We start from the raw sequence: 18,458 nt of genomic DNA, 5'->3' as shown, positions 1-18,458 counted from the left end.
GGAGGATTTATAGCAATTAACGTCTCTGGATGCGCCCAATGCGGTGACAACAGAGGAAGCAGCATGTGGAGATTTAGAAAGGTTTCTTATAGATGGTGACCTTGAAAAATTGTTCCAAGTTGGCGTTCGGCTACCACATCAGGAGAAGATGGAATTGGTTATGTTTTTGAAGAACAATGTAGACGTATTTGCTTGGGATCCTTATGAGGCCCCTGGGGTTGATCCAAGCTTCATTTGCCATCATTTGAAAGACAATCCTATTGTTGTCCCGAGGAGGCAGCCACCTCGGCATTCTTCTAAAGAACATGCCGAGGCTGTTAAGGAAAAGGTGCTCAAGCTTAAAAGGGTTGGGGCAATTAAAGAAGTTTTTTATTTGGAATGGTTGGCGCACATAATAGTGGTGAAGAAAAAGAACGAAAAGTGGAGAGTGTGTGTGGACTTCACAGACCTGAACAAGGCTTGTCCTAAGGACTTGTTTCCAATGCTTTGCATAGATCAGTTGGTAGATGCTACAGTTGGACATCCTCGGATGAGTTTTTTGGATGCTTTCCAAGGCTATCACTAAATACCGTTGGCACTGAATGATCAGAAGAAGACAACCTTCATTACTCCTACAGGGAATTACCATTATAAGGTGATGGCTTTTGGTTTGAAAAACGCAGGGGCTACCTATTAAAGGATGATGACCAGGATGTTCGAGTCGCAGCTAGGAAAGACTATTGAAGTGTATGTGGATGACATGGTGGTGAAAAGCAAGGTATATGCCTACGCATGTAAAAGATTTGGATGACACCTTTCAAACTCTCAAGAGGTATAAATTGTGCCTTAATGCCTCTAAATGCTCCATTGGGGTAGGCTCTGGTAAATTCCTAGGCTACATGGTGACTCATAGAGGAATAGAAGTGAATCCGGCACAAGTTAGGGTAATTAACAACTTGCAACCTCCTCGAAATCCAAAGGAGGTTCAGAAGCTAACGGGGATGACTGCCGCTCTCAACAGGTTTATTTCTCAATCTGTTGATAGGTGTAGACCTTTCTTCCAATTGCTAAATAAGTGGAAGGAATTCGAATGGACCGAGGAGTGTGCCTTAGCTTTTCAACAACTTAAACAGTATTTTTCTCGACCACCCATCATGTCTCGGCCAGATGTGGGAAATCTTGTTTGCGTATATAGCGATGGCCATTCACGCCGCCAGCTTGGTTTTAATATGGGACAATAATGGTATACAGAGACCAGTTTACTATGTGAGCAAATCTTTGCATGAAGCTGAGGTGCGTTATTTACCGTTGGAGAAGACAATTTTGGCCGTAGTGCATGCTACGCGTAAGCTTCCTCACTATTTTCAATCCCATACAATTGTTGTTTTGACTCAACTCCCTCTTAAGTCGGTGTTACGAAGTGCTGATTACTCTGGGAGGATGGCAAAATGGGGAACCATCCTAGGGGCTTTTGATATTAATTATATGCCTTGCACCTCTGTCAAAGGCCAAGTCCTTGCAGACTTAGTGGCAGAGTTCACTGAACCTTCATTAGAAGAAAGTGCAAAGGGGTTACACATGGATGGAAAATTAGTTGGCGTGATTTCATGCAAGGAACTTCCGATTTGGAAAGTGTATGTTAATGGTGCGGCGAACCAAAGAGGATCAGGTCTGGGGCTAGTTTTGGTATCCCCTGAAGGAATTACTTTTGAGAAATCGTTGAGATTGGGATTCTCGGCCACTAATAATGAGGTTGAGTACGAGGTTGTATTGGTTGGGATGGATATGGTTCAGAAAATAGGGAAAAAGTCAGTCCAAATGTTCTCAGATTCTCAGTTAGTCGTGGGCCAAGTGGTGGGGACATTAGAGGCTAGAGATCCAAGAATGCAAGAATATTTGACTCGGGTCAGGTGTTTACAATCCAAACTTGACTCTTTTACCTTGATGCATATATCTAGGAGTGGGAATACACATGCTGATTCATTAGCCACACTTGCAACATCTTCGGCTCAAGGTTTGCCCTGAGTCATTCTCGTTGAAGATTTGTTGAAACCTGCTTGGACAGCTGTTGGAACTGTCCATATTCATCAAGTTAGGTTCGGACCTAGTTGGATGGACCCCATAATATCCTTTCTTAAGAGCGATGTCTTGCCCGAGAAGAGATCTGAGGCAGATAAAGTTCGTAGAAAAGCGCCCCGATTCTGGTTGTTCGAGGATCAAAAGCTGAATAAACACTCCTTTTTTGGGCCATACTTGCTATGTATACATCTTGAAGCAATAGAGTCACTGTTGGAGGAATTGCATGAAGGGATTTGTGGAAGTCATATAGGTGAAAGGTCTTTAGCTCATAGAGCTCTGACCTAGGGGTATTAGTGGCCCAACATGCAGAGAGAGGCCCAGGATTATGCGAAAAAGTACGACCAATGCCAAAGATTTGCTTCTAACATCCATTAGCCTGATGGTGTACTTAATCCTTTGTCTAGTCCTTGGCCGTTCGCTCAATGGGGATTGGATATAGTAGGGCCTTTCCCAAAGGTTATGGAAAATAAAAGGTGGTTGCTCGTGGGAACCGATTACTTTACCAAGTGGGTTGAAGCTGAGTCTTTGTCAAACATTAGAGATGTGGATGCAAAGAAATTTGTTTGGAAGAACATTATCATTAGGTTTGGGATACCTCATACTCTTATTTCAAATAATGGGCTGCAGTTTGATCGTAAGGCCTTTAGAAAATACTGTTGTGACCTAGGCATCATGAATAGATACTCCACTCCAATTTATCCGCAAGGAAATGAGCATGTTGAGGCAGTTAACAAAGTTATAGTAAGTGGACTTAAGAAGAGGTTGGATGATGCAAAGGGAAGGTGGGTGGAAGAATTGCCACATGTTCTGTGGACATATCGGACTACACCACGAAGATCCACAAGAGAAACGCTCTTTTCCATGACTTATGGGGCCGAGGCCGTGATCCCTTTAGAAATTGGGTTTTTGACGTTGAGGATGAGCTTTTTCAGCCCAGATAATAACGATGGTTTACTGGAGAAAAGCCTAGATCTAGTTGAGGAATGGCGAGAGACCGCCATGCTAGCTTATTATCAGCATAAGCTCAAACGAGGGTATGATACTCATGTGAAGTTAATGCCACTTGCACCTGGAGACTTAGTATTAAGGAAGGTGTTGGGTACTGCGAAGAACCCAGCATAGGGAAAGCTAGAACCTACCTGGGAAGGACCGTATTGTATCACTTCTGTAGCAGGCATAGGGGCATATCGTCTAGCAGATTTAGATGAAAAGGTTGTACAACATCCTTGGAATGTACATAACCTACGAAGGTACTACTATTAACAAAAGGCACTTCTGCCATTTTTGTTCTATCATCATTGTGCTGTATTTCAATTTATTATTTCTCAAGTATCAAATAGAAACTTGGTCATGCATGGCTCCTCGGCTCACATACCTCGTGAAAATTGATATGTTATTAACTGTTAAACAGAACCTTAGTTACGTCTGGTCCTCGTACCATATACTTTGGGGAAATTAACATTTCAGTTCGTTTTCATAAGTATCAAACAGAAACTTGGTCATGCATGGCTCCTCGGACCACATATCTCATGAAAATTGATATATTATTAAGTGTTAAACAGAACCTTAGTTATGTCTGGTCCTCGCACCATCTACTTTGGGGAAATTAACATTTCAGTTCGTTTTCATAAGTATCAAACAGAAACTTGATCATGCTTGGCTCCTCAGACCATATACCTCGTGAAAATTGATATATTATTAACTGTTAAACAGAACCTTAGTTACGTCTGGTCCTCGGGCCATCTACTTTGGGGAAATTAACATTTCGGTTCGTTTTCATAAGTATCAAATAGAAACTTGGTCATGATTGGCTCCTCGGACCATGTACCTCGTGGAAATTGATATATTATTAAGTGTTAAACAGAACCTTAGTTACGTCTAATTCTCGAGCCATCTACTTTAGAGAAATTAGCATTTCAGTTCATTTTCATAAGTATCAAACAGAAACTTGGTCATGCTTGGCTCCTTGGACCACATACCTCGTGAAAATTAATATATTATTAAGTGTTAAATAGAATCTTAGTTACGTCTGGTCCTTGGGCCATCTATTTTGGAAAAATTAACATTTCAGTTCGTTTTCATAAGTATCAAACAGAAACTTGGTCATGCTTGGCTCCTCGGACCACATACCTCGTGAAAATTGATATATTATTAAGTGTTAAACAGAACCTTAGTTACGTCCGATCCTTGGGCTATCTACTTTGGGGAAATTAACATTTCAGTTCATTTTTTTAAGTATCAAACAAAAACTTGGTCATACTTGGCTCTTCGGACCACATACCTTGTGGAAATTGATATATTATTAAGTGTTAAACAAAATCTTAGTTACGTCTGGTTTTTGGGCCATCTACTTTGGGGATATTAACATTTTAGTTCGTTTTCATAAGTATGAAATAGAAATTTGGTCATACTTGGCTCCTCGGATCACATACCTCGTGGAAATTGATATATTATGAAGTGTTAAACAGAACCTTAGTTACGTCTGGTCCTTGGGCCATCTACTTTGGAGAAATTAACATTTCAATTCGTTTTCATAAGTATCAAATAAAAACTTGGTCATGCTTGGCTTCTTGGACCGCATACCTCAGGGAAATTGAAATTTTATCAAGTGTTAAACAGAACCTTAGTTATGCCTGGTCCTCGGGTCATCTACTTTGGGAAATTAACATTTCAATTTATCCTCCTATATATTAGACATGAATTTGGATATGCTTGGATCCTTGGGCCACCTACCATGGTAAGTTTAAAGGCTTGCTTTGTGCCCAAATTAAACATCAAATCAAGTCTTAAACTGTTTTTATCTTGTTTTAAGTTCAGATACATTCATACATATTTAACTGTATGTTGTTGCGCTTTGAATATTATAGTCTCAATACATAGGATATCTGCTGATGATTTGAATTGATAAAGTGAGCATAGTTTCATGTCAGATTACTAGTATTGACTGAGGCATTAAAAAAATGTCCTTGTACATTGGGATATTAAGTCAATTGTGCTATGCTTGTAATCTACATTAAGGAGAAAGAGATAAATATTTCAGTAAAGGAAATTAGTAATGGATTAAAGAGAAATCTTTTGAATTTTCCATTGATACTGTCAGCTGGTACATTGAAAATGAAATTCTAAAATGAAAGGATTAAAATAAGAGTCCTGAAACAAAAAAAAAAGGGAGCTACATAAAGACAAAGTCCCAGATGGCCTATGCCTTGAGTTTAGGTGGAGGGTCTTGTTTGGACTTCTTGGCAACTTCTTTCATTTTGTCCTCCTCCCTTGTCTGCTTGGGCTCAGCTTCGGATGAGGCTTGGACTTGTGGAGGAGCATCTTGTTCAGCATGCTCTCTCAGGTGCTCCTCAGCCTTGTCACCTTATTCCCTCTCTTTATCAGAACTAGTAAGTTCTTTAGGAGATGGAATAGGTTCTTAAATTGGAGGTGGCTGTATCGAAGACACTGTCTCGGAGGTAGTTGAAATGGGGGGAAGGTCTTCAATCACTCGGATGTCCTCTAAAATTCAAATGTTCTCGGACTTCCTCCATTCAGAAGTAGTCAAGACTCCTGCCACATTTAGGGCTTTTGCCCAAACTTGTTGGCAGTACTCCCTACAAAGTTCTGCTAGCTCTTCGGTCAGTCAGGTTTCTGTTGCCTTAACCCCTTCATTGTAAGGAGCCTTTTTGGCAGCCTCCATGGTTTCCCTGAGGGTACGAGCCTCCTCATTGGCATGAGCAAGTTCCTTTTTTAAGTCTGAATTTTCTTGCTGAGCTTTGGATAGGTCTTTTTCTTTTTGGCGCAGAAATTTGCGTTGCCCCTCCACTTGGGCCTTGGTAGTTTTGAGGCCAGCCTCAGCACTGTTTCTCTCTCTCTTTTCGTTTGCCAATTTTTTTGGCCAGATCCTCGTTGTCTACCACCGCACGGCCTAAAGCCTTCTCGGTCTCGACTCTAACCTGGAGTTCGGCTGTAGCCTATTTCCGAGAGTCCTCCACCCACTTCTCAGCAACAAAAACCTCTTGAATGGCTTGCGTTGAAATGTTGAGCAAGTGCATTATGGTAGAAACAACATAGAAACACGTATGAAAGACTTTACGCAGAAAGATAATAAAAACAGTGAGATAGAAGTAGTTAGAGGACACTTACCAAAGCCAAGTCCCTTTTTAGGGAGAGGAAGAGGTGGGGTTGGGTCATACTCTCCAAAGCCTCCATGTCCTTTGGAAGAAGAAGAGGCTGTTCCATGGCGTTCGCTAAGTGATGGCCATGTCCTCGCTGGAACTCCCTTATGCTGGAGTGGTAAGGGACTAGAGCCCCATCTAATTCTAGTGTAAGGGACCAATTGGCCTACTTGCGGTGCACCTTAGCCAGACCATGGCTTTCCCCATTCTCTACAAAAGGGGCGCGCGTGCCACCCTTAGCAACTTTTTGTTGTTGTTGTTGTTGTTGCTTTAGCTTCTTCTGTTGTGCCATTTCTCTCTCCCTGGCCTCATTTTTTCTTTTCTTTTCTTTTTGTGGTTGGGGGCGAGAATCTTGGGGTCGGAAGGAGGAGGAGGTGGTGGCAGCTTGGGAGGGGGTTGAGATCCAGTTGTATCCTTTTTGGGAGCTTGTGTGCCCCTCCTGGTCATCAGTGCTCTTAGGCTGGACATCTCTTCTTCCTTGGCACTAATATCAACCTACGCTGTTACTAAGTCTTTTATATCAGAGCCCTCCCCAGGTTCGTTTTCTTCATCTGAGAGAATGATTACGTGGCCCTCTTGAGGTCTTTCGGCTTCCTCTAGACAGAACTGATCAATTTCCTCTTTAAGGGATAAGTGCGAAGATGTTGTCTCTTCTCGGATGGTTATATCCTGAGGACGTGTCGAAAGAGGGATCGCTCTAATTGGTTGTATGTACAAGATGATGGAAGGATCGTCCGGTAGCTTGTGGGCAGAAAGAAAGCCAGGTCTTGAAATGTCTATCCTTCTGCATCTCTAGTCACCCGCAATGATCGCGTTGCCGATATCTTGGAAGTCCTCTGACAGAGGGTTGTATCCCAATATGAGATGGGCTGCTCTCACTTGCAGGTCTTTGCTCACGAACACCTCGGATCGTAGAATGCGATTGAGGTCCGCGACGTTGCAGAGGCTTAGACGGGGCCGTACGTGTTATTTGTCTACAAAAACATTTGAGAATACAAGCATGGTTAGATTAGCAATGAATACCAAATAAAGAAGTAATAACATACAATGTAACCAGAAATGGTAAAGTTAATAGAACCAAGTCACAGGTTAGGGAATCTAATTCCTATGGATTCACACCTGGGGTTCCCCATTCGACTGGGCAATGGGGACCGTCGTGCCACATTCCAGAAGCAATTAGGTAATCGTCCTTCATACCTTTGTTGGATTTGGGAAGACAGGATATGAGCCTAACAATACTAGATCTAGATTTGAGATAGTATCCTACGTCTTTAAGCTTATGGTACTCGTACATGTAAACGATGTCATGCCATGTAAGGTTCAGACCCATTTGCTCATTTAGAACATCAACACAGCCTAAAACTCTAAACACGTTAGGTGTGCATTGGTCTGGCCACAGCCTATGGTTGCAGAGGTACTCACTGGTTACATTTGTCATAGGAAGTGTCATCCCGCCCTCTAAAAATGCGATGATGGGAATGACAACTTCTCCTTCTTCCCTATCGTCAGCTATGGCTTCAGGGGGCAATATCTTAAGCCTACGTTTTGAGGAATACGATATTTAGCTCGAAAACCCTCCATACCGGCTTCGGTATCTACTAGACACTTGAATCTACCCATTTGGTGGGGGCAAGAGTGAAATTTTAGAGAGGGGAAGGATATAATTAATGGCTGAGAACAATAGCCGAGGAGAAATGAACTTAAAAGATTGAGAACTTATGGGAAAGAGGTAGATGGTTCTTTGCGAGCTTCTTGAGAGGAGAGAGAATAGGAACTTTTGAGATTTGATTGATTTCTGAAGTGAGAGGTTGAATTTCGGTTTCTTAGATGTTTTGGCGTATGGGAAGCGGCATTGAATGGGAGTTATCCCGCCCAAATCTGAGTAAAAGACCCGAGCCATTGGATGTGCATCATACTGTTAGACGTGGGGGACAGGGCGTTACCTACAGCAAGTAATAAGCGTCTGGCGGATTTCGAAGCTTCAGTAGTGGTTTAAAAGAGGTGAGATGATGTTTTCACGCGTGCTGATTTGAAAGGCATGTGAAGATTGTGGTGTTATGTTAAAACTTCATTTTCTTTCCCAGATAAAGAGAAAAATGAAGTTTTGAGGGGCTATTGTGGGGGTAAAATTGTCAGAACACGCATTTGGGGTTTGAGCCTGATTTGGTGGTGTGAGCCTATTTGAGCAGAGCCTTTGAGGCCCACAAGCCAGCTCTTGCTAGAAAAGTTGATGAGGTTGTCTGAGGAGAGGCATCTCCTCGGCTAAGTCAAGTAACGATCATAGGACATGTCATGGTGTTTGGAGAGAGAATTCTGGAAGGTCTGTTGGGTAATGATGTGTTCCACACAATTATAGAAAGGAAGAACGTATGAAAAATATCAAGGGAAAAGGCCGCTACCACCGCATTAAAGACCCTGCACTTACCTCTCTAGCCACATTAATGGGGAAATAACCTCTGAATAGTAATGTTCAGCCTTCCAGCTATTGTTTGAAGACTTCAAGAAGGTGATGGATGGGACAAGTATCTAACTGGGTGATTTGTGCTACACGTGGAAGATGAAAGGAGAAGAAAATGGATATAAGAGAAGAAAGAGGCATGAGAAAAGGAGGGGATGGGAGAAGAAAAAAGAGAGGGAGAGATAGAGAAAGCACTGTACACATTATCTTCAGTTTTAATCTTTTTTTTAAAGAAAGAAAGGCAATACAAGTGATCCTAGGTTTACGTCCGAGGAGAATGTCTGTTATTTTCATCCATTGATTGCGTAGGTAGTGGCGATCTAGCCCACCTATATGTTGTCCAATATCCATAAAACCTAGGTTTCAAGTCCACGCTTTACAAATTTCATTGTATAAGACTTTTTAGGCCTAAACCCATCACTTGGTTGTATCTGGGTACAAATTATGAACCTACAGTATGTTTTGCTATATCCTAGTAAACTACTCCTTACACCATAATTATCTACCAAAATTCCATCTAGGGTAGGTTTCTCTATATACACGCACAAAATGTTGAGGAACATCATATATGGCTATTATTTACGAAAATTTCAATCTAACAATAATAGAAAGAATGAGTCAAATCCTATCTCTATCTACAATTTTCAGAGCCTTAATCTTGAAAGATAATATATTGACTTTAAAGGCCATATATATTAACTAGCTTTTGTACAAGTCCTCTTGAAAAAATATTTTGTGAATGTAATGAAACCTCTGCTCAATTTTCTTGGTTAAGTTTCCCAATCAACATAATTGAGTCAATGACAAGCTCCTTGCATTTTAGGAGATTCTTTCGTTGTCTTAATTGAGTCATGGGTACTATGAATGGACAAAAATTTGTGAAGTATAGGAGACGGAAAATTGAGTCATGGGTAACTAAAACTGGAAGCCATTTTTCAAATTCTTGATTGCAGATAATTACACGAGAAGCAGAGCTTTCAATGGAAAAGGGGACCTCATATTTAATGAGAGAGGACCTAGTCAAAACAATGTTGTATTAATTTGCAGAATAGTTTTAGTTGCAATGGTACAAAATCATAGAAACTCAGACACAAAGTGAAACTTGTTAGGAGGTTAAGGTGCTTCAATGTTTGTGAGTGATAGAAGTTCCTTTTTAATTACCACTATTTATAACTGAATTTTAGTAAAAAGTTGTAGGACCTATAGCAATTTCTGTCTTAAGATGATTATCAAAAAAATAGTCACATTAACCAATAATAATCAACGGCAAATAACCCCAGGAACAAAAAAAAAAAAAAGACTTTCTTCTCTTCGGTCAATCCACTTTCAACTTTGTACTGAAAATTCCGTCTTTCAACTTTTCTTTTAGCTCAACCTAGATTATCCTGTCTTTCATGGGATCGATGTGCATAAAATATGTTGGTTTTTTTTTTTATTTTTTTAGCTGCATAAAATATGTAGTTATGAACACAAAAAGTGTACAAATAAAATATGCATCTTACTAATAATATTGCCTCACTACGTGTCAGCTTACAGGATGCATTGGATTTGGATGTTATATTGGTTGACTTAGGGGAAAAAATTATTGCACCAAAACACAAACCTATTAAATAACCAAAACAAGAATGTGATCTTAGCGTGGGCATTTGGTTCATATCTTTGACAAGTTTTAAACAATACATTCATTCTCCAATTATGCACAAAGGTAAACTTTTAAATTATGTCAATAACATTTTGCTTCAACCAAGTGTTGTTCAATTTCTTCTACTACAAAAAAAAGTGTTGTTCAATTATGTGAAGAAAAATGCACTCTAACTCACGATCGACATTACATCACATTAATCATTTTCGACTTAGCAAAAATGATTAATCATCATTGAGCTTTTTTCTTTTTCTTTTTGAGAAACAATCATCATTGAGCTTTGATTGGGTATTTTGGATTCTCTTTTTTTCCTTATTTTTTTAGGGGGAGCTAAGTTAGGATGTCTTTCTCTACTCAAATTCTTTTATAATGTAATTTAGCTGTCTCTTTTAAATCACAGCCTAACGTGTGAGCTTGCACCCTCCTAATGCTTCCCACGTCTCTTCCATGAGGTTGCACTCTCTCTCTCTCTCTCTCCAAAAGCTTCTTCCATAGAAAGTTTTAAGTCAAGAAAATCAGACATCAGATTGAGCAAAAGATTTACAAAATTCTTAGACTTCTTTTTTCTTCAATAATACCATTGTTTACACTTTCTATTTTGCTTGAAGTTTTAGATTGAAGATCTTCAATTAGAGGAGCTTTAGAGCCTGCAAGGTGGGATATCTGTTGATTGTTTATAGTTTATGCCCAGAAAAGGATGAATAGCTAGGAAAGCATCAATCTTGGTATCAAAATCGAAATAATCTACAGAAAAGCTTGGATCGTATAGCGATATGAAGAAGAGAGATTCAACATGCCTTGCAATAGTAGTCATTTTTTTGGTATTTCAGCTTTACTTATATTTATCACCGGTATCGAGAATGAATGTGTCACGTTCAACCAAGACCATTCAAGGTATGTGTTGCAAAACCCTTTTACATTCTCTTCATTTGTTGTGTGAAGGCACTTACATTTGCTGTCTCAATAATCTGCGTGTCACATAGACTCTCTGTGATCAAAATCAGTCACAATAAGGTGAATAGTCTTGTGGTTAAGTGATGAGTATCTCTTATTACAACATACCAAGCCTTTGTAAGAATTGGCTCCACTAAACTCCCTCGTGTTATCCTTTATTACTCATTAACTTGTTTTTTAGTTTGTATTAAAAAATAAAAACTTGTTTTCTAATTGACAAGAGTTATGTAGCGGAACTGGTCAATACCTTTTAGTATGTTTATGATATTCAAAATTCAAATATTTTATTCATTGTTGTAAGTACTATTGAATTATAAAATAATAAATAAATAAATAACTTTTATTTTCTGACTGATTTGATATGTATGTTGGAAGAGACTTCCTCCTAAGTATCTAGTTCTCATCGTATAAAAAATTTAAAATATTATGGGGATTTTGGTTTGGAGGGATTGAGACAAAAGTTACATTGTGAAGGCATCTATTTATAGACCAACCGCTCGATCACAACTTAATCACAATGTGAAGATGCTTAGTAATATTTTATCAAATGATTTATATCTCTTTGGATCTTGTGACATTTGTCAAATTGATCAACCTTAAGATTTCCTATTTCCTTTTAAAATTTAGGTATAAATATGGCATTTATTATCCTACCAATTAAATGGGGACGAGTGGCATAAAGTGCAATATAAAATGATCAATTATAGGTCAATATGTGTCACATAGTTTTTTATTTTATTTTTATTTTTTTTATAGATAATTTCTACCTATGACGTCCGCTTTTGATGATGTCTCTTTATCATCAAACCAAGACACCAATCAGTTTTTAGTATAAATGGAGATTGAATCTCAGGTCTCTTATTCAACCTTCAATGACTTTACCGGTTGAACTAACAGGAACCCATGTGTCACATAGTATTTAAATATTTATTACTTCTCAAGAATTAAAATTATTAATTAAGTTTTTGTGTTTGGGTTTTTTTTTTGTTTTTTTTTTTTGAGATTCATATATCATTTTTCAATTGATAATATAAATTTGGTTGACAAAATTGAAATAGCCTCCCATCTCTAAACTTATTTTTGGGACTTTCTTATGATTGCAGGTAGAAAACACAGGTTACCCAAATCAATCAACAAGAGGGAAACACTCACTCCACCATTTCCACAATCCACTCAAGCAAAAGAAATCAATTGTGACCGTACTCACAATTTCTATGACATCTGTTCAATCAATGGCCCAACAGTCCTAGACCCCACTACTTCAACATTCTTTCTAATGGACCCTACCATCTCTTCCCCACAAAAGCCCATGGTAGAAAAATTGAGGCCCTATCCACGCAAATGGGAGAGTTTCACAATGCCTAGAGTCAAGGAGGTCGCCCTCATCTCAGGCCCATCAAGCCCAAAATGTAAAATCCAACACAAGGCCCCAGCCCTAGTATTCAGTGCGGGCGGGTACACCGGGAACTTCTTCCATGACTTCAATGATGGCTTCATCCCCCTCTTCATCACCGTCAATTCGGTCCATCCTAATCAAGATGTTGTTCTTGTGATATCGAAGGCTCGTGATTGGTGGGTTAGTAAGTATACAGAAATAATACATACTTTCAGTAAATTCCCTATTATAGATTTGGATAATGATAATACCACTCATTGTTTTCCTTCAGCCAGTGTGGGCATGATATCACATGGCTTTATGACTATAGACCCTAAATTAACACCAAACTCAATAACCTTCACACATTTTCGTGCCTTCCTAGACAAAGCATATGGCCAAAACCAAACCCAAAACCAAAACTATCCCTCTAAATTTAAACATTCAAAGTCTAGGCCAATTCTAGTGTTGGCTAGTCGAAGTGTTGGTGTTGGTCGTGTACTCTTGAACCAAAATGAAGTAAAACTTGAAGCTGAAAAAATTGGTTTTAATGTGACTGTTTTCCAGCCAAAAACTACAACCCCTTTGAAGGAATCTTATGCATTAATAAATTCGAGTCATGCAATGATTGGAATACATGGTGCAGCACTTACACATTCATTGTTTCTTCGACCTGGCTCTGTGTTTGTGCAAGTGGTGCCCCTTGGGGCTGAATGGGTGTCACAGGTTTGCTTTGAAAAATCAGCTAAGGATATGGGGTTAGTGTACATGGAGTACAGGATAAAAGCAGAGGAGAGCAGTTTGATAGAGAAATATGACAAGGATGACATGATGATAAAAGACCCAGTTGCTTATAGAGGAAAGAGTTGGTCCCCTGAGGTTATGAGCATATATTTGAAGGAACAAAATGTTAAGTTGGATTTGGTTAGGTTTAGGGAGTACTTGAAGGACATGTACAAGGAGGCCAAGAAATTCATGGACAAAGAGGGATAGTGATAATGGTCCTGCTTATTGAAAGGACACTAGATGATTTAATAAGTATATTTTGTATTTGTATTTATTTTTTAATTCTTTTTGTTTATAATTCAGAGTTTGAGATAAAAACGGAAGCTTTGAGATAAGCATAAGAAGTTTGTTAAATATGTTTACTAAATGAATTTCTTATGGAGTGATCATTATGTTAAGAGTGCGTTGTGGTTGATTTAAAGGAAAAAATCGCTGACACGAAAATAATAATAAAATGGAGCTAGTGCTTCAAAATTTTATAAAAAAATTATCATTTCTATATTATTTGAAAACAAATGTTTTACATCAGATGAAGATCACGCACTCAGGTTCCTCATCTAACATGAAAATGAATAAACAATACGATATCACCATTGCCTACTATACCCACCGTCCTCTCTCTCTCTCTCTCTCTCTCTCTCTCTCTCTCTCTCTCTCTCTCTCTCTCTCTCTCTCTCTGGTAGTCTAAGTTGTTTAAAGCACGAGAACAACTTAGTTTTAAATACAGTTTATATAGGTTGACATAAAAAAAATTGCCAATAAAAATCTAAAGAATAAATGAATAACCATACTAGCATATCAAAAACTTTAGAGTTAAGCAAAGACTAAAATCTTTTATTCCATTCTAATTCTCAGTTAGTTTTGTACTAGATATTAATAATGAGAGAGAGAGTTCAAATTTGAGAAATTACAGAGAAAATTTAAGTATCAACTTAATGAAGTTGGTCCATTTTAATCTTGATTTTCAGAGTTTCACAATAATTGAGGGGAAAAAATCAAAGCCTTTTATTTTATTTGTCTAGAAAAACTACATTTTTAAACTTGAATCGACAGAGAAAGAGAAAGAAAAAAGTATTAATATATAACTTGTTGATCCCCGAGCTATGTCATTCCACCTCAAAACCAATTAGCAACGAGGAAGACACACTCAAGTTTGTTGTGGCCTTCGACATCACAGCACGCGTACTTGTTTTTAGAGTGATTGTAGGGACTAGGGAGTCAATTATTGTAGTCCTCCCAACAATCCCTCCCTCACAATGACACTCCCGTGATTCGAACCTAACACCTTAGCTCTGATACCATTTGTCGACCATGAGCTATGTCATTCTACCTCAAAACCAATTGGTGATGAGAAAGACACACTCAAGTCTTTTATGAACTTCAACATCATACCACGTGAGCCTATTTCTAGAGTAATTGTAGGGAGTAAAATTGTGGTCTCCCCACCATAATTGATGTAATGAAACAATGTCATATTTGTATTTATTTAAAGGGGTAAACTATGATAGAAACTTTTTTTTTATTAAAATCTGTTAAGCCTCAATTCATAACTTGTTAACTTCAAGTCGTGTCAGGTTCATTGGTTGTAATGGATTTCGCCACCTCTAATTGATGCCCCTATCAACTATGAAGATCCAAGCATAACATTAACCAATCTAAATTCAAATCTTACATATACCAAGAAAGAGCTTCATCTTCATTTATGACTTAACTTGACAGTTAAAAAATAGTTCTCATATAAAAAGAATATAATAAGTTTTAAATCCTATAATATTTATATAAATAATAATAATAATAATAATAACAACAAAAAAGAAAAATATGGTTGCAATGTAAATGTATTCTTTAAATTTCATATCCCCACTATTTTTATAAAGGACATAACTTTTTTTTAAGAAACATAAAATATAAATTAAAAAAAATGCAAAAACTCAAAATTTACCCTCTAACTTTCAACATTTATCATTTCAATCTTCTACCTTTAAGTTTTGTTATTTCAGTTTTCTAAGTTTCAATTGTTGTCAATTCAGTATTCGGTTACACATCGGTTAGTTGTCTTTGTTAAGTGAGTCAAAAGGATATTGTTTTGGCTTTTTTTTTTTTAATAATAATTTTCGTAATTAAAAAAAAAAAAAAAAATTGTTATTAAAAAAAAATTAGGGGAACGACGTCTGGGTCAGTAGCCCTTAAATGAGAAATTTGGGGGAAGAAGGGAGAGGAGAAGTCTGGGTCGGTAGCACTGATGAAAAGAATAATTGCTGTTATTTTAGAGCTTTTGCATCGCTCTATAGATGTAGTTCTCCTGACTCATCCTAGTTGAAAAGCTTTTCAACCACTTCATCTCAGTTACTCGTCGTTCCACTGATCGACGCTGACTTTGTTTTCGAGGCAAAGCAAGGCAATCATTATTGTGTTCCTATTTGCATACACAAGTCTTCAACAACAAATGTTGACCATGACACATTTCTAGGGCATCAGGTTCACGACAATTAGCCTTCACACGACCTTGCAAATTTCTCAGTTTAGGGTTACTGAGAAATATTCTATTTTGTGTTTTGATTTCAGGTAATTTTTTTTTTAATTACAGAATTTTTTTTAAAAGAGCCAAAACGACGCCGTTTTGGCTTATTTAACGGATACAACTAACTGATGTCTAACAGAATACTAAATTGACAACAATTGAAACTTGAAAGACTGAAATGACAAAACATAAAGTTAAAGGACTAAAATGACAAAAGTTGAAAGTTAAAAGGTCAATTTTGGATTTTTGCCAAAAAAAAAACTTAAATGTAATACATTAGGTTCCAATTAAATCAAAAAACATGGTTGCATTAACCAATTAAGCAAAAAACAGTGTTGTTATTCCCAAGAATAATTGGATTCAATGTAGCTATGCCTTTGAATTTAATTGAAAAGCCTAACATAATGCACCTAATTAATGAGCTGTACATAAATTTTACCCTCTTTTAGAACCAGACAAGTAAACAAATCAAGAAAGATACATCTCTAAACTTTTATAAATTCAAAAATAGGCTTCTTTGTGTAGAAATAGATAGGCGAAACTACATTATTAGTCCCTAAAATTTACCCTGTGAGCACAATTAGTCTCTCAAGTTTCAAGTGAGTACTATTGATCCCTCAAGTTTTAAAAATTAGTAGTATCAGTCTATTTGTTAACTTCCGTTAGTTTATTACTTAAGTGGCTAACACAATAATATCTAGGCATTTTTTCAATAGGAAAAAAATTACAAAAATTATTTTACAGGTCATAAATCCATTAATATTAAAATACTTTACCTAGCAAATCAAACCCATTATAGTTTTAGTCTTTCAGAATTCGGATAGGGTACACACTAAACGAATGGTGAATGGGTCATAGTCCAGTAGGCAGTAGGAGGCAAAGTTAGGGTGTGTGACTTGCGAGAAGGAGCAAGGTAGAATAATGGCTACACAGGCTTGCATATGAGATGAGTTTCAATTGGTGAATATAACGTGGCATGTAAACCGATTGGTCGAAACATCGGGAAGGCAATGGCAATGGGTACATAAATAAAGAGATTTGAAAAGGCCATCTTTTAAATGTAAATCTCAATCTCTTTTGTTAGATCTTTCTCATACCATAGGAATAGATCTTTCTCATACCATAGTCCATAGGATACTTGAGTTTGGATTGTATCAATTTTTTTTCTTTTTTGGATACCATAGATTGTAACCATTCTAGGACTCATTGCATAGTTGTGAATACGAGCAAAGGGAAAGTTGTCCCTTGGCTATTTGTTGTTGTGCTGTTGTTTATGATAGCATGCTCTTTATTTCGGGAGCTTTGCGCTTATCTGATGATCATACGGTTTAAAGCTCTTTACCATAAACACGGTGTAAATATTTTGATATTAATGGGTTTCTTCTTACTGAAAAATATTTTTTGTAACTATTTTTTTTTAAAAAAAATTGTTAAGTTATTATTTCGTTAGCCACGTAAGCAATAAACTAACAGCAGTTAATAGAAGGATTAATATTGCTCATTTTTAAAACTTGAGGGACCAGCATTGCTTATTTAAAACTTAAGGGACCAATTGCACACATGAGGTAAACTTCAAGGACCAATAGTGTAGTTTCGCCAAATAGATATGTAGAATACATTTTGTAGTGCCTACTTCTATGAGCTCAATTGTGTTGTTTGGAGGACACCCACATTCAAGTAAGTTGATCAATCCCTTTCCTATATCCCACATTAGTACTATCTTTTGATTATTTTCTTCTCTAATCTCCAAATCAACATTTTTCTTTTTCATTCTAGTTCTCATTCTTTTCCATTGGTGTTTTCTTTGAATTTGTAATCAAAGTTGTTTTCTGTGAATTTACCTTAATTAAACAATGAACATAGTTGTTAATTGAAAGCCTGGTCATTTTCATGTACTAATTAATCTGAGGTTTTAGTTTTAGTTTTTATTATAGTCCGAAGAGCACAATTCTTACATTATATACATATGTTAATTCTCCAAATCAGATTTTTAGTGCTTGAATTCTTCTTCTACTTCTTCGTTTTGAGCCCAGTTATATATATGTTTAAATAAAAACTGAAAATAATTAGATATTTTGGAGCATGACTAGATTTTCATTTTTTCCACTTCTTTCTTTTGGAGGACCCTTATTTATCTTGATAGTAATATTACTAATTTTATCAACAATTAATTATAACTATTAATAACTAGTTCTTTTGCTTGTACTACGTGCATGTTCAGAGACTCTTTTATTTTTAATTAAAAATTAATATTTAGAAATTATAGTAACAAGAATTGGTTATATTTTGAGTGTATAGCACATGTCCTGATTTTACATATAGAATTTGATTTTCAAAACATCTTTTTTTACTTAATTTCTTTATTTAATATTTCCTTTTGAGAATTTGGCCCTTTTATGTGGGTGTATCTGTGGGGTATAATATTTTGTGATAGTAGAATTTGATGGGTGGGGGTCAAAAACACAAAGCTATAGAACTAGCCTTGAGTTCAAGATCAACACAAC

The 18,458-nt window shown here is 37.1% G+C and overlaps 1 protein-coding gene across 1 annotated transcript; it reads left to right on the top strand.

The window, feature by feature from the left end:
• The first annotated feature begins 10,855 nt into the window (after positions 1-10,855).
• LOC142626845 (xylan glycosyltransferase MUCI21-like) lies at positions 10,856-13,706 on the top strand. The gene is made up of 2 exons (XM_075800553.1): positions 10,856-11,212; positions 12,376-13,706. The coding sequence occupies exons 1-2, from the start codon at positions 11,092-11,094 to the stop codon at positions 13,638-13,640; spliced, it is 1,386 nt and encodes a 461-aa protein (XP_075656668.1). The 5' UTR covers positions 10,856-11,091; the 3' UTR covers positions 13,641-13,706.
• The last annotated feature ends 4,752 nt before the right edge of the window (positions 13,707-18,458 follow it).

The sequence above is a fragment of the Castanea sativa genome, chromosome 3 (genome assembly GCF_040712315.1).
Source record: "Castanea sativa cultivar Marrone di Chiusa Pesio chromosome 3, ASM4071231v1".
NCBI lineage: Eukaryota > Viridiplantae > Streptophyta > Magnoliopsida > Fagales > Fagaceae > Castanea > Castanea sativa.
This window is presented reverse-complemented; position numbering and strand designations above follow the sequence as displayed.